Source organism: Mustela erminea, chromosome 3, assembly GCF_009829155.1.
Source record: "Mustela erminea isolate mMusErm1 chromosome 3, mMusErm1.Pri, whole genome shotgun sequence".
NCBI classification, from domain to species: Eukaryota; Metazoa; Chordata; class Mammalia; order Carnivora; family Mustelidae; genus Mustela; species Mustela erminea.
The window spans coordinates 49,950,456-49,966,942 of NC_045616.1; the positions used below are offsets into that span (position 1 = coordinate 49,950,456).

Genomic DNA, 16,487 nt, shown 5'->3' on the forward strand with positions numbered 1-16,487 from the left:
TTGGCCTCTCTTAGGTTCCTTTGGCCTCGGCTGAGTTCATTTCCACACTGCCTACAACGCACTGGTCTTTTAAAAAATCCAAACCAAGAATGCTCTTGTCTACGAACATTATTTCTTGTCTGGGTTTTATTACTTTTTTTTTTTTTTTTAATTCGTTAGATCATGCTCAGCAACCAGTCGCTCGCCCAACCGGTTCCTTTCTCCCCTTCCCCCATCTCTCTTCATACACCACTTCTTCCACCTCCCATCCAAGCAGTGGCCAAAACCCTGCAGTGCCGGTCACGCACGCTTCGGTTGGTCACTCAGCAGTTTATCCTTACGTGGCTTTGCAAACAGCTTCCCACCCAGCCCTTGTCCCCCAGTGCCCCCGCTCTTTCATTCTCTATTCGAGTGTGCTCGGTAAGAAGGGGCTCCAGATAGCACGTCGAGGGTTTACGGTAGCCTGCCTACCAATAAGAGCCCAGAATGAAGAGAAGTCAGGTTCAGCCTCCCGACAGCCCCAGTGTCTTCTTCCCTTAGCTGTACACCTACTGTACCCGCGAGCGAGCGAGCGAGCGAGCGAGGGAGCGAGCCAGGCGCGGGAGGGGACGCGCAGAGAGGGCGGACAGCAGCCGCGGCGTGCGCATGCGCAGTGGGGTTGTTTTTCACAAAGCTGCTCTTAAAGTGAGCTGGCAGCCTCCAGCCGCCCGTCTTTGTAAGGAGACCACTGAGACTAGCAGGATCGCGGAGCAGCAGCCTCTCTGCTGCCCTGACTTTTTAAGAAATCTCAATGAACTATTTGTAAAGAATCACTGATCTTGCCTGCAAGCTTTTTGCACGGCAAAGACATCGATCAGTGTTAGGTGAAGATCACGTTTTATATGTGATCTCGACTTTTTTGTCTTACATTATATTTTTATAGATTTTGCTACAAACATGGTGCTGGGAAAGGTGAAGAGTTTGACAATAAGCTTTGACTGTCTTAATGACAGCAATGTCCCTGTGTATTCTAGTGGGGATACAGTCTCAGGAAGGGTGAATTTAGAAGTTACCGGGGAAATCAGAGTGAAATCTCTTAAAATTCATGCAAGAGGACATGCGAAAGTACGCTGGACCGAATCAAGAAACGCCGGCTCCAATACTGCCTATACACAGAATTACACTGAAGAAGTAGAATATTTCAACCATAAAGACATCTTAATTGGACACGAAAGAGGTAAGTTTTTATATTATTCAGAAGTCATTAGACCTTTTTTTCCTTTGGGAAAGTACCTTTTCAGTTTTTCTGAAATTAATGTAATTCAGCTCCTGGCATAACACATAGCAGTTAAAGATTAGCAAAGTTGGAAGATTTGGGTTCTCCTTGACATTCATCGTGTCTTAAACCGTAATGCATGCAGGCATCTGCAAAGTGACTGCAAACTGCACTTAATTCAACTACCTCTATACCCGGCTTGGTTTGTTCCATACGCACTTGCAATACCTTTATACCTTATTTGTAAATTCTACTTAAATCCAATTCAGTGATTTTATTAATAAGTTTTCAAATGAAATGCTAAAATCTGCAGTCCAGTATTCGATTTTTTTCCTTGCAGTGTGCAACCGTAGATTTTAAAAACTAAGCTTCAGTGAAGAAATGGAGTAACATTTAAGTGGATTAATAGATGCTTTCCATTTTTAATATTGACACGCAAAATACTATAAGGAATTCATCATTGTTCTTTGATAAAGGATTTCTGTGGCTTATTTTGACATATGGTATCAACACCCCACGTGTTTTTTCCCTATTCTCTCCAGATCCTTTTATAAATTTACATCAAGCATTCTCTATCTTAAAGGACAGTATCTATCATTATGATAGGTTTCAAATCAGTTTTAGAAACCATTTCGGGTCAGTAATTTTCTTTTCCGAGTATGATGCCTAACTTTGGAACGTGCATTCAATGAAACCCGTGCCAGTCAAATGGAATTGAAAAGTATTCGGCACATTGGATTTGATTTTTGGTTGGAAAAGGGAGATAAACGGTTGTCAAGGCGAGAAGAGGTCCTGAGATTTCCAATCTATTGTTTAAATGGTTACATTGTGGAAATATAGGAGAGTCTAAGCTTGTTTTTCTAAGTTTCCACCCTTTGTTAGAAGCGGTTCAATCCTGTTTCGGACCAGTTCTGGGGGGTGGTGAGGAGGGGCGCTTGTTCTGCTCTCAGCAGATTGGTTACACGCGTCAGGTGGTGGCGATGACTTAATTCCTAGCCCAAGAAGAATATAATGTTAAAACTGGTTATGTAATTTTATGCTTCTCCTTTTTAATGCAGTATTTAGTTCAAATGTTAACGATTTTTCATAAAGTACAGCACGTCTTTAACCTTTTTTATATTAAAAAAATACACATCCCTGAGGAAGTGCAAATGGAACTAAGTGTCGAAATGAAGGATGCTTTGAGTTACCGCATGTAATCATTTTTTTAAATATTAAGATGAAATCACTTCTTCAGTTGGGATTTCACAGTTACACATAGGTAACCTGCATCCTGAAATAATTTTTAGTTAGTATTTACAAACAGTAACACTGGTAAGATGCAAATGCCGAATGACAGCCTTGGTATTTTTTGGAAAGCAGACACGAGTTTGTCTTTGAACCCTTCTGGACATTGCAGCTTTTTATAAAATGGATAAGAAACAAAGGTTTTGAGGGAGTTGAGGCTTGCAATGGAGTAAAGGTAGAATAATGACTTACGGGGACAAACACAGTTTCATTAGTTGTTCCGTGATTTCTTCGTAAACAAAACTATGTACCCCCTACCCCACGAGATGCCCCGCAACCCCTGCAAAGCGTGGACAGGCTCTTAGCTGGAATAGTTTCAATGACTTAAAAAGTGGGACCTCTCAAACTAGCCTGGTAACTGAGACCCCGCCCCGGGCGCCCGGCGATAGGCGGAGCCGCGTTTGTTAGCCTGTTGCTAAGGCGATGCCAGGCTCTGATTGGATTGGGCGCGGGCGGGTGGGGAGAGTGGGCTCGCGCCGGTTGGGGCGAGGCTTGGAACCGGCGTGCGCCGGTAAAGGTCCCTCCAGAGTGGCTGCCCCCGCCCCTATTCGCGTCCCTCCCGCAGCTTCTGGAGGCGTCGTGGCTCGTGTCACCGAATGTTGTCGCCCCTCACCTCCCTGCTTGGCGCCCCCGAAAAAAAGCGATTTCGGGTTTCCGCAGAGTAGATGGGGAGAAGCTCCTGCTGGCCTCGCAGGTGCCGAATAGCCCCTGGGCGTAACTTTAACTGACAAATCTATTCAGAAGGAACTTGGGTACGCGGGGTTAGCGGGACCCCATTTTCCTGTTTTTCGGTCAGGTGGCTTCTGTAGGCGTTCACTGCCTCTTATTTGAAAGAAATTGTGTTTCCCGACTTGTGTAGTCACCAGACCCGCTACCTTGATTTGACCTGGGAACAGACCGTCAAGGCTGGCCGGGAGGGGGAGGAAAAGTGATACTGACACTGAAAGCTGGTGGGGAGGCCTCGGCGAGTATCCTCTGACCCCTCCCCATTGTTTCCCAGAGACTGTGCAGCCCTGGCCTCCCTCCCCGCCCCAGTTTCCCTCACCGCAACTGTAAAGGTGTCAGGGTGGCCCGAGCCAGATCGAACCGGTCACCGGCTGGGGCGTGTAAAGCGGAAGCGCCGCGGTGCCATCGCCCCGCCCCCAGTCCAGCAGGCTAGGCTGCGCGAACGCGAGCGCGAGCGCCGCGCGACGTATGCCGTATGTATAGCGGAGCGCGCGGGCGGCGGCGCGCGGGCGGGCCGGCTGGGATCTGCTCGCGCCGGTTTAGGCCGGTCCTCTCCTGCTCCGGTCTAGTTCTTGATTGACAGCCCGGCACTTGTTTACCACGGCGCGGCCGCCGCCGCCGCTCGCCTCAATGAGAGTGCTGAGCTGGCACAAAAAGGGAGCGAGAAGGGACGGAAAGGAGAGGGAGGCAAACTTCGGGCGCCTTCGAGGGGAGCGAATTTAAATAGCCCCCAACTCAACCGGTTTTCGGTGCTGAAATTCGTTCAGAGGATTTGCACAGGGGGCGAGGAAAAACAGTATTGAGATGAAAAGGAATCATCATGGTTTCTGAATAATGTACCCGCAGATACACGCTTTTCCCCCCCTTTTCTCTTTTGATGTAACGGAGGCATCACGTTGTGTCTCTTCAATACTTTGGTGAGAGAAAGTTAAATGATAATACCAATTTCATCTACACTCATGGCTACTGTTGGCTTCTACACTGAAAGACTACATCAGTACAGACGTGTCTGTAATTACACTACTCAGAAAGCTAAACTAAAAGTCAGTTTAAGAATTCAGAATCCTCTCCCACATTTTCGTTAAATACGTATATATTTTGGAGAAATTTAAAAAATACTGGGCCTAAAGAAAATGGGTTATAAAATGAAAGGTCATTCTCCTAGCAATTGGGAACAGCCTAATTAGAGTTCACTTTTCAAGGATGTGGAACAGTGTTGTTTCCCAGTAAGCAGGAACCTTTTAAATCCTAAGATGTATTTTTATGTGCAGATTTTTAGCTGTTGCTAGGACAAACTTAGTGTGAACATTTTAGGTTCAATAAAGAATTTTTATTTTTAGCTCTGAAACTGACATTTAAATATCACTTCCTTTTTTTTTTTTAACTTAAGCATTTGACGAAGTTTTCTAATGGTTTTAAATTGTAACATTCATGTCATCTGCATCAAAACTGACAGACTTGAAAGGTTTGCACAAATTTTAATTTATATATAGTCTTATGATAAATTTTTAAGTAAACCATTGGAGACAAAGATAACCTCTTTGAGACTTGAGCTCTGACTCTGGTTGAGCATCTACTATGTTAGACACAACTGCTTTACAGTTTGGGTAGTTTACCCAAAAAAAAAAAAAAAAAAACCTGCCTTTAAGGGCACAAGTATTGATTATCCCCATCTTACAGATGAGGCAACAGAAGAGTTGAAATTTGTAGTAACTCACCCAGAGGAAGTGACAGAAGTTAGAATTAAGATCTCTCAAACTCCAAAGCTTGTAGCCTTAATTAATTATTATAGGAGTACCTTTAGAGTACTGCCACCAGGGAGAGTGTGTAAAGGTTTAAAATCAAGTCTTTTGTTTTCTCTTTGTTTGTTTTAGATGATGATAATTCAGAAGAAGGCTTCAACACTATTCATTCAGGAAGGCATGAATATGCATTCAGCTTCGAGCTTCCACAGACGTAAGTATTATGAGTAACAGGCATTTTTAATAAACCTCCATTCTTTTAAAGTTAAAATTATTCTAAATTTAAATATTTTTAGTTTTTAAAAAAACCCTTTTCATCACTGAATATTGCTAGAGGAAAACAATACACTGAAAAAGAAGCTGCTTTTTAATATAGCCTGGCAAAATTAAAGAAAGCAAAGCTCAATTCTTAGTACTCTGTCTCAAAATCTGTGAAATCTTTAAAACTTAAATAGTATTTCATCTACCCCGAGTGAATTGGAAGGTGCTAATCAGAATGTAAGCACTTTCTATTTTATCATCAGTTGACATTAGTGGAAATTTAGAACTTATCAAAACTCTTATTAACTCAGTAATTTATGAAAATCCAGTGTTTTATCTTTTCTGCTAATGCTAACCCACAGCAGTAATGTAAAAAGATAAACATTAATTAGGAATAATTTAACTTTATAATGATCTTTTGATAATGAAATTAATAGCTTCTGTGCAAAGACCTATTATAAAAGTCATACAACTGATTCGGTGACCCCGATTTAAGGGAAACACCTATCAGATAATTGAATATAAGGCATGGATTATAGTAAGGAAAAAGGAAAGTGGTTTGTTCTTGATGTAAAAATAGGTCTTCAAAGCGATTATTCCCTCCCTGCCAAATTTTCTTATTATCTTTGTTAATTGTAGTACTTGAATTGTTACTATGCAGATAAATTCATAAATGGTATTTTTCAGAGTATTCTATTTACCATATTATTTAACGTCATTCTAAATGTAGTGTCCCAATCTGCTTTAAGAGAAATACTGTAAGTCTGTGAATATATTGCTAATATTGGGTCTGACTAGTTTATCAACCAAAGTCACTTAAAATAGACTCTGGAAGACTTACATAAATACTACATTTCATTTTTCCATGCTATACACGTTAATGCAGGAGTCTAAAATGAAAAGAAAAAAAAAAGTGTAAAAATCCCACTACTTTTCATGTTAATCTAAGCTAGCACTTTACCTTGTAAATAACTGAACACTGGGCATTTTGCTAGTGAAATTATGAAAGAGACTAAACTCACTGCAGTAAAACCTTCCACAATTAATGAAATCTGGGAGAGGTGAAAACCAGTTCTGATTTCCCTGATAGAGATTAACAGAATTGTTTCTTTCTCTTATTAAGCCAGTACAGTTAGAAAACATGGCCAAAAAAAGAGAACATGAGAAAACTAGGAAATGGAAACACAGCTTTTAGATTTTTAGTAGACTTTGTAAAAGGTGAAATTCTTGAAATTATAACAACTCTTCTAGATATTCTCTAGATCTTCTTATTATAAAAAAAGAGAATTCCTAAGCCAGTGTGTAAACTTTCTCAATAGAAATATTAAAACCGGGGTGCCTGGGTGGCTCAGTGGGTTAAGCCTCTGCCTTCGCCTCAGGTCACGATCCCAGAGTCCTAGGATCAAGCCCCACATCGGGCTCTCTGCTCGGCAGGGAGCCTGCTTCCCTGTCTCTCTGCCTCTCTATCTACTTGTGATCTCTAATAAATAAATAAAATCTTAAAAAAAAAAAAATATATTAAAACCATTCTTAACTTTGTTTTTAAATTAAATTTTTGATTTCAAGAATTGATTTCCAGACTTCCATAATTTTGCCACCAGCGTTAAAAGCAGCCTCTTCTTAGTTTAAAGGGATTGTATTCTTCTGGCTTTTTAAAGCAAAATTTCTATAATACTTTTGTGTTAGCTATTGTTTTTTGGAAAACAGAAGATTTTTTTTCCCCAATGACTTATCCCTTTAGAAATTAAAAAAAATTGTTTGCTACCTCATTGATATATAAGCAGTGGAATATAGTAACACTTATATGCTGACCAACTGTATAATTATTAAAAAGAGGTATAAAATTAATATATTGAATTTATATTCTGCACAGACCACTTGCTACCTCATTCGAAGGCCGACATGGCAGTGTGCGCTATTGGGTGAAAGCCGAATTGCACAGGCCTTGGCTTCTACCAGTAAAATTAAAGAAGGAATTTACAGTCTTTGAGCATATAGATATCAACACTCCTTCATTACTGGTAAGAACTGACTGAATTCTTCATTCTTCGTTTTTGGCATATAAATACTAAAGAATAATCACCTAAACTATGCAGTCTCTATACTTTCACAAGAGTGATTTTAAATTCCATAAATACTATTTTTTAAAAACAGAGTCAAGAGCACACAAATTAGTGAAGAATATGCTCATATTTTCTGATACTATAATAACTTTAAGAAAACTTTAAAAGTAAAAACAGCATATAGTACAAAATAATTCTCACTCGGAAGTTAAAAGATAACAAAAAATAGATTTGTTCCCTGGATAATTTCAGTGGAGGAGGAACAGTAGTATCCATTATTATTGTAAGACAGTATCACTTACCATTGAAAGATCATAATCTAAACCTTGGACTGCATTGCATATTCCAATATAGGGATAGTTGTCAAGTGATGGGGAGATTGTCACTTTCATGAAAAATCAATCATATTTTAAAAGAAATCCTTTTTAATTGCATTTTTTCACAATATTCAAATTTGACCTTAAAAACTTTATTTGGTCTAAACAAATGATAACATCTTTAATAAGAATCTTAAAAATGAGAGTTTTCCTTTTTTCACATAACTGATTTTTATATTCTCAAAGAAAGATGTTAACATTTGGGATAGTAACCAAGTTGCTTTCCAAGCTGCCTTTTTTTTTAAGGCAGTTGAAGTGGAATGTGGAAAGGGTTTTTTTGTTTGTTTGATTCGTTGGTTGGTTTGTTTTTAATTACTTTATTTGTAAATAGTGTGAGCTAAAACTGTGTTTATGGAATATATTGTTAAGCCCTCTATCCCTTTTTTTAATTGGGTGGAGAATATACATAAGATGAAAATAATTGTATAATTCAGAAGCCATTGGTTAGTTTTTTTTTTTAAGTATATCTGAATACATCTGGAAAAAAACAACACTGTTTTTAATTTTTATTCTCCAAAAATTTAGGGTTTTATTTTAAAAGATTGTGTTATACTGTCTTAATTTGTGCATTGACCTTTTTCTCTAATTTATTTCTTACAGTCACCCCAAGCAGGCACAAAAGAAAAGACTCTCTGTTGCTGGTTCTGTACCTCAGGCCCAATATCCTTAAGTGCCAAAATCGAAAGGAAGGGCTATACCCCAGGTATGTATGAGGTGGACTCCCACAGAAAATGATCCTTCTTCACTCAGCTTTTGTGTATTAAGTATTTAGTATTTCTACTAAATGCACATATAATATGATATTCTTGGTAAGAAATAACCCAGTTTTCTTTCATAAATGTGAATGTAATGTCCGTTCTTAACAGCTACTAAACATGAGTAGTTCATTTTTATAATTCTAAGCTTCTTGCCACTTTGGGGACTGTTTTTCATCCATGTAGTCCATTGACCTTTCAGACTTTGGCTTAAGAATCTACATTTTTGGAGGTTTGGTTGTTTTTGTTTAACAATAGATACATATTTTTTCCCTCTAGGTGAATCAATTCAGATATTTGCTGAGATTGAGAACTGCTCTTCCCGAATGGTAGTGCCAAAGGCAGCCATTTACCAAACACAGGCCTTCTATGCCAAAGGGAAAATGAAGGAAGTAAAACAGCTTGTGGCTAATTTACGTGGGGAATCCTTATCATCTGGAAAGACCGATACATGGAATGGAAAGTTGCTGAAAATTCCACCAGTTTCTCCTTCTATCCTCGACTGTAGCATAATTCGTGTGGAATACTCACTAATGGTAGGTATAGATTTAAGGGTTTGTTTAGTATTAAAGTCATGAAGATATGTCTTATTCCAGGATTTGGTTTTTGTATTCTATAGATCATATATACAAATACATGTAAACCTTTAATTTGAATTACAATTACTAATTTTACCTCACATGTAAACTACTTCATATAGTACTGCACGTAGTGATGGAACTTTTTTTTTTATATTCTGTGTATATGTAAGTAAATGAAGGCCCAAGATAACATTAAAGTTGGGTTATTAGTTTTTAAAGAAAGAAATAATGCTTGTAATACTAAACCTACCATCTCCTTTCAATGTTTAGGTATATGTGGATATTCCAGGAGCTATGGATTTATTTCTTAATTTGCCACTTGTCATTGGTACCATTCCTCTACATCCATTTGGTAGCAGAACCTCAAGTGTAAGCAGTCAGTGTAGCATGAATATGAACTGGCTTGGTTTATCTCTACGTGAAAGACCTGAAGGTAATTTGATAATGCATGTTTAATTAAGCCTATTCTCTTATTATTTTGAAGAATATAATTTTGCCTTTAATATCTTATGATTAAACTTTTGTCTATACATGTAGAAAGTAGATGTGTCCCTAATATTAGATTTAAAACATATATCCCCCTAGTTTTAATCACCAAACAATTACTATTTTTATCTTGACATTCCTTTTTAATACCTACTATTCTGTGTATTTTGACATGCATAAGAACATGGTGTTCGAATTGCGTGTATCTTTTTCCTTCAGCACCACCCAGCTATGCAGAAGTGGTAACAGAGGAACAAAGGCGGAACAATCTTGCACCTGTGAGTGCTTGTGATGACTTTGAGAGAGCCCTTCAAGGACCACTGTTTGCATATATCCAGGAGTTTCGGTTCTTGCCTCCACCTCTTTATTCAGAGGTAAGCACTAGCTCAAGTCTGAAATGGGCTGACTCTCCTGGGAAACAGCATTACAGACTTTTTAAAAAATACAGTTAGGTTTTGATTATCATTACGTTAATAGAAAAATATAATGTAGAACAACAGGATTAAACATTAGATTAAATTTAGTAAGTAGGATTCTTACATCATTGGGGAAGTAGGGATAATGATTTAATATCATGCTTACAAAATGCCTGTTAAAGGAATAATTCATATTTTAAAGCATCAATAGGAGTGGCTTTTACATGCATGAACTACTTAAGTAGCTAGAATTTCTCTTATTTATCATCCGTTTCCAATTTAATTCTTGCATATTTTAACATTCCCAGTCATAGGGGAAGATAACATATTCGCAAAACAGGTTATACAGACATTTCTACACTGATTATTTTATTCATCTCATGTTGATGACCACTGAGCATTACGTGAATAAAACATGGCTCTTCTTGCGAGAAGCTCACAGACTGATGCGAATAACAAATTTAGAAGCAAAATACTCCATAACGTTAGAAATGCACACAGTTCATTTGAAGAGTAGTTCATTAGGCCCTGGAAATCAGGAAAGGCTTCCCTCGGAAGGTGATTGAAGTTCTTCAGAATACATCTTAATGTATGTTGTGCAGGGCTTTAAAGTTGGCATTGATACCAATATAATGCGAAGTAATTTTGTAAATAACTAGAATCAGCCTTACCCTTTTGGTGATCACAGATAAGCTATTTAACAGTGAAATATTACTCCCAAATAAGACCTAAGTGGGATTGCTTCACTCTGCAAGAAATTGTTGCTTTTCCCCCTTAAGATCATGGCTAGAAGAGTTCCTTTTTCTCCAGATGTGCTTAAATAGAAGATCACTTTAATTGTTGATTATAGGATATTTAGAATTTGTTCTTGCAAATTCTTAATTAGCCATAATTTTTCTATCCCACTGTTCTTTTTCATGGAATTTGTCCTGACGTGCTAAAAGTTCTCCCACTTAACTACAGATTTTGTTAAATTTTTATGCTGATATTTCTATCTTAAGTCAGTAATTTCTGATTTGATCTGAGACTTTCTGCCTTTACAACAGGCATTTTAAAAGAACTACAATGTCAGTCATCCACTTTAAAGCAAATTTGTGGCAAAATTCTACTACCACCTTTTCAAGTGAACTAAAGATAATTAAGAGAATTAAAAATTTCTAAAATCCTAAATTGGTTCAGAATATGATTCAGTTAATAGTCACATAGAAGAGAAGAAGTTCTGGCCTGCATTAAAGTGTTTTTCTCTTAAGTCATTAAAAGTAAAGTTACTTGCTTTTTTTCCCTTCAAAAACATGTTTTACCTAAAGTTCTGTGAGGCACTTTGGATTATGCTACATTTAAGTGCAAATAAAAATGGGTCTTACCCAAAAGGTTTCAGTAAAAGAAATGTTTTAAAGCCAACCAGTTGCCTTCCTGTGCTCATTCTCTACCTGAGAATCAACTGAAATACATTAATTTTGCTTAAATATATGTGCATATTAAAGTCTCTCTAGTCATAGAGAAGGTGGGCAGACTAGAGCATTCTGGTTTAGGATTGCTATTTCTTGATACACAGTTTTCTTAGGCCTTCTCTAGTGTTTAGGTTATTACTTCAGATAACCACCAAGAACACTGTTCACACAACTGCATTCTTCCCAAAGCCTAGAAAAGAGTTGACTTTTTTTGTAGAAGGATGAAAAGGGACAAAAGGAGATCATTACTATGAAATTTTTCTCCACTCTCTATTTTGAGTCTTAAGTACTACTGAATGCTGAGTAAAACACCACAAGGGCATACCTTTAAAAATCTTACTAATTTCGGGGGCACCTGAGTGGCTCAGTGGGTTAAGCCCCTCTGCCTTTGGCTGAGGTCATGATCTCAGGGTTCTGGGATTGAGCCCCGCTTCGGGCTCTCTGCTCAGCAGGGAGCCTGCTTCCTCCTCTCTCTGTGCCTGCCTCTCTGCCTACTTGTGATCTCTATCTGTCAAATAAATAAATAAAATCTTAAAAAAAATTTTACTAATTTTTAATTAAATATCAGGCACTTTATAGATAATATTTTCTCGCTTCCCCTACATGCTGTGTATGTTCTGACTCAATTCCTCAGTAGTACTTAGAATGTTAGTCATTGCTGCATTTTTACTAGACTTGATCAGATAACTTTGTAATTTTTTTTAACTCTTCTTTTTAGATTGATCCAAATCCTGATCAGTCAGCAGACGATAGACCATCCTGCCCCTCTCGTTGAAGGAATACTTGGTTAAATCAAGTTGATGTGGGTTCCGAACTGTATCTCTTCCCAGCTGAGGACAGAGAAGTATCTTGGAGACACGTTTTCAGAGGAAGTGGAATTGCTTTTGCCCAGAAAAATGGCAAACACATGAAACCACCAGTGATCATGCTTTAGAAGCCTACAGCAACATTCTGGGACTGCTCCAACATGCTTGAAGATCTAAGCTTTTCTCCTTTAAAACAGGCACATACTTAAGAGCAGTCTTCTTAGCCTATGGTCATACGTGTCAAGACACCACGTTGTAAAGAGGGATGATTTCCTTCTTTTGATTTGAAAATTTGCACATGCTCAATGCTTACATTGTGCAGTTCCGATGTCACTACAGCTTTTTTTTTTTTTTTTTCCATTTATGCCAGACTCTTGATACTGTTTAAAAACTTGTTTGCGGTCAGCACAACAAGGAACAAAAGAAAGCTTTGAAAAAACTTTAACATGAAAAAAAAACGCACTGAGTTTTTTTTTGTTTTTTTTTTTTTTTAATTTAATATAGCCTGGACTTTACCTGCGTATGCACATGCTCAGAAATGTCCTACTAGGCTGACCATGTATCACCTCTTCAGCTTGGATCCTATTGTGGATTTATTTACAAACATCAAATGCCTTCAAGCCAATCCTTCTTGCTGTATGTTTTGCAGCCTACTGTAGTAGATACGCAACAGATATGTGGGAAAAGAGATAAGAGGAGGAAGCTAATAAGAGACTTTGTCAAGATTGTATACCTTCTTGGTTTCTTTTAAGAATTTGTTGCCTTTCTACTATTACAGCAAAGCAGCATTTTGTTACTGACTGCCTAAAATCACTTAATCTCAGGTGAACGCATCACTTGCCAAACTGTTGGAATGCTATTTGTGTTTCGTTGCACTGTTGAGTTACTTTTTTTTTGTTTGGTTGGTTGGTTGGTTGGTTGGCTTTTTAGAGAGGGAAATTTGGAAAAGGGACATACACAAAAGTGATAACCCACCCACATTCCCTTTTTATCATTACATAAAAGAAGAAACTAGCAGAGCTAAGAATGGAGTAAAGAAAGGCAGTATGGCAGGCACCAGCAAAGAGTTAAGGGCTTGTTGCTCTTAAAAATTATTATTTTTATTATTTTAAGAGTATGGAAATTTTCCAGTCACAGGAGGGGGAGAAAGTGCATTTATTTTTATAACAGAGTTACTTAATTACCTCTAATACACCTATGTTGGAAATCATTTTGCTGGTGCAGTGTTTTCTGAGCAGGAATATATATATGTATATATATATTCAAGTTGTGATTAGAGAGCTTACTTTATACATTTCATATCCCGCTCCAACTCAGAGCTCGAAAACCCAAGTTTATTCTGAAAGTGTATAACTTTAAAATTACAAATACTAGAACGTGTGCTGGAATGAGAACTGTTTTCTATTTTTGTGGGGTTTTTTTAGTGACAATATTTTTTCCATTATCTAAAGAACATTTTGCTAAACATGAGAAACCACTCACTTTGAGTATATATAGGTAAGAGCAACTACATCAGTAAATTATAGTTTGTATTAAAGATAATTTACAGTTGGCTCATAACAAATATACCAGCATTCATGATGACACTTAAAAACCATTTTCCAAGGTACCAAGTGTACTAATGGTCTTATTTTAGAAGGAATTCAGCTCTGATGTTTTTAATGAAAATCAGCATCTGTGATGTTGCAACATACGTGTGAAATGGGTGTTACATCTATCTGCCGTTTAACCCCACATTTAATAAAGTGGCTGAAAATAATAGTAACTCTGGCTTGGTGCTTGACCTGGTTAAATACTGTCTTAAAGCTTCATACAAAACAAACAGGCTTTTCCATAAGTGGCCTTTAAGAAAACATGGAAGACAATTCATGTTTGAAAAATGCTGACAGGGTGAAGAAAGCCCAGCGTAAAAATGAATCACGTTTTAAGTGATTCAGTAAAGGGTTTGGGCTCCCGTAGCAAACTAATACTAGATAATAAGGAAATGGGGGTGAAATATTTTTTTATTGTTGTTAAATCATTTTGTGAATGTCCCCCTCAAAAGAAGCTAATGGAATATTTGGCATAAAGGGCATTTGGTGGTTTTATTTTTGTTGGGGGGGAGGTTGTCTGAAAATCCCTTTTCTTTTCTCTCTTATGTCTAACTGACTAGGGAACAATTGTTGATATGCATAGCATTGGAATACTTATCACCGTATACTCTTATAAATAACACATGAAGTGAGAATGACCAATATTCTGATAATTGGCACTGGGTCACAAAATGTGATTAAATTTTAAATATATATAAAACTTTATCAAATAAAGTTTTATTTACCCCATTAAAGTATTTGTTTACTTTTCTTATTTAGAGGCATTACTTTACTCTTTTCCAAATATTGGTCAATTCCTGACCTAAGATGTGAGGTTCACAGTTGTATTCCAGTATTCAAGATAGAGTCCTGATTTTGCAATTAGGAAAAGTAAAATCCAAAACATTAGCAAAACAAAGTGCAATATTAAATGTTTGCTTTATAGATTATATTCTATGGCTGTTTGTAATTTCTCTTTTTTTCCTGTTTTATTTGGTGCTGAATATGTCCTTGTAGGCTCTGTTTTAAGAAAACAATATGTGGGAAATGAATTAATTTTTCCTATTGCTCTTCCTTGTGGAAAATAAAGTGTTTTGTTTTTTTTCTTTTTTGTAAAATTGTTTGGAGACTTAATTGAATCTTGATCGTGTTAGTAACTCATCATACATGCAAACATTATTAGGACTACAGTTAAACTATATTTTTAAGCCAATCTGGGTAGGAATTGCTTCAAGCGACCAAAGGGAATTACTGAAGCCTTAAAGGAATTTTTAATAATAATTATCATGGCATAATAATTCATCAAATTTTAGATGCCTGCTTTCTTTCTTTTTTTTTTTTTTTTTTAATAAAACCTGTAAGTTCATTCTATAAATGCCAGTCCTGTATGAACCAAACTTAACCAGGTAAAATAGTTTCACCTTCAGGTACCAATTCCCTCTTGCAATGATGTGTCCAAGTTTCTAGTATTTAAGAGCACGTACCTTTAAAAGTTGTATTAACTAAACTTACAAAAATACTTTTTTCCAAATTTTTAAACAATGTAATATTTTTTCAAAGAATGTGTGGATTTGGCATTAATTTAGAATTACTAATCACATTTAGAAAATGTGGGATCACGTTTAGGAAATAACCTTATTTCAATATTTATATATCCATAGATCAGCTCTCAGGTTGTATATGTGCCTTACTATATCATTATCCCATATTTTCAAATGTGTATACACATATAAAGTGTGTTAGAAACACTTAGACAATGTATTTATAATCAATCTTACGGAAATTAAGAGCTAGCAATCTACACAATGTCTTTATACAATAAGGAGTTAAAATGACGGGGGAAGAATTACACCCTGAGAAAGGGAGACATAGGTTTTGGTTCTGTAACTTTAGATGTAGCCTTAAACAAGATGTGTGAATTTGGATGCCTTCATCTACAAAGTGGAAAAGTAGGTATCCAAATTCCCCTTCGTCAGTGAAGGCAAAGGTTGTAATAATAAAGAAGTAGTTCTCTACATTGGGAATGGAACTGCTTCTAAATTTGTATTAGAATACTTTCAAACTGACTTACGTACATGTTTCAAGTTACATACAACTGACAGTTAACCTGGCCCTGCTTTTGTATTGTCATCTATACTTAACCAAACTCTTTATCACCAATTAGGATTTAATGAATGCCCAAGCTTACCTATATTTTTCAGGTTTATAATGTAACAGGGAGAAACTCAGACTAGCTTAAGTAAAAAACTGTATTAACCAGTAATTCCATGGATGACATATATTAAGTACATTCGGATCCAGAAATCCAAATAATGCTCTGAGGGGACACTCATCTCTCATCTCTCTTCACTTGCCCTTTTTCATATTAGCCTTATTCTTTCATATTTGTTGGGCCTTGAAAGATGACCCCAGCCTCTATAGCTCCTGGAAGAAAGCTATCTTGACTCCAAATCACTTGTTAGGGGAGATTCTGACTGGCCAATTCTGGGTCATGTCTCATGCCACATAGAATGGGTTTCCCAATAGAAAAGAAGGGAGAAAAGAGGTTAATATATATTCTTGCTATTTCAAGTGTTGTCCAAACCAGCAGCAATAGCATCCACTTAAGTACATTAGAAATGCAGAATATCAAGATCTATCCCAGAATACTGACCCAATATCTGTTTACATGATTCCCAGTTAATTTGTAACCACAGTAAAATTTAAGCAGCTCTGTAGCACACCAAAGAAA

At 37.0% G+C, this 16,487-nt stretch overlaps 1 protein-coding gene across 3 annotated transcripts; it reads left to right on the plus strand.

Moving 5' to 3' along the window:
- The first annotated feature begins 666 nt into the window (after positions 1-666).
- Positions 667-14,874, plus strand: ARRDC3 (arrestin domain containing 3). Of its 3 annotated transcripts, XM_032335759.1 has the most exons (8): positions 668-1,195; positions 5,122-5,203; positions 7,124-7,271; positions 8,291-8,393; positions 8,725-8,981; positions 9,297-9,459; positions 9,732-9,886; positions 12,098-14,874. In XM_032335759.1, exons 1-8 carry the CDS (start codon positions 916-918, stop codon positions 12,152-12,154), a joined length of 1,245 nt encoding a protein of 414 aa, XP_032191650.1. In that variant the 5' UTR covers positions 668-915; the 3' UTR covers positions 12,155-14,874. The 3 variants fall into 3 exon arrangements, with proteins under 3 accessions (XP_032191651.1, XP_032191650.1, XP_032191652.1); XM_032335760.1 differs by lacking the exon at positions 12,098-14,874 and having other exon boundaries at positions 667-1,195; positions 9,694-9,871; XM_032335761.1 differs by lacking the exons at positions 668-1,195; positions 7,124-7,271 and having other exon boundaries at positions 5,117-5,203.
- The last annotated feature ends 1,613 nt before the right edge of the window (positions 14,875-16,487 follow it).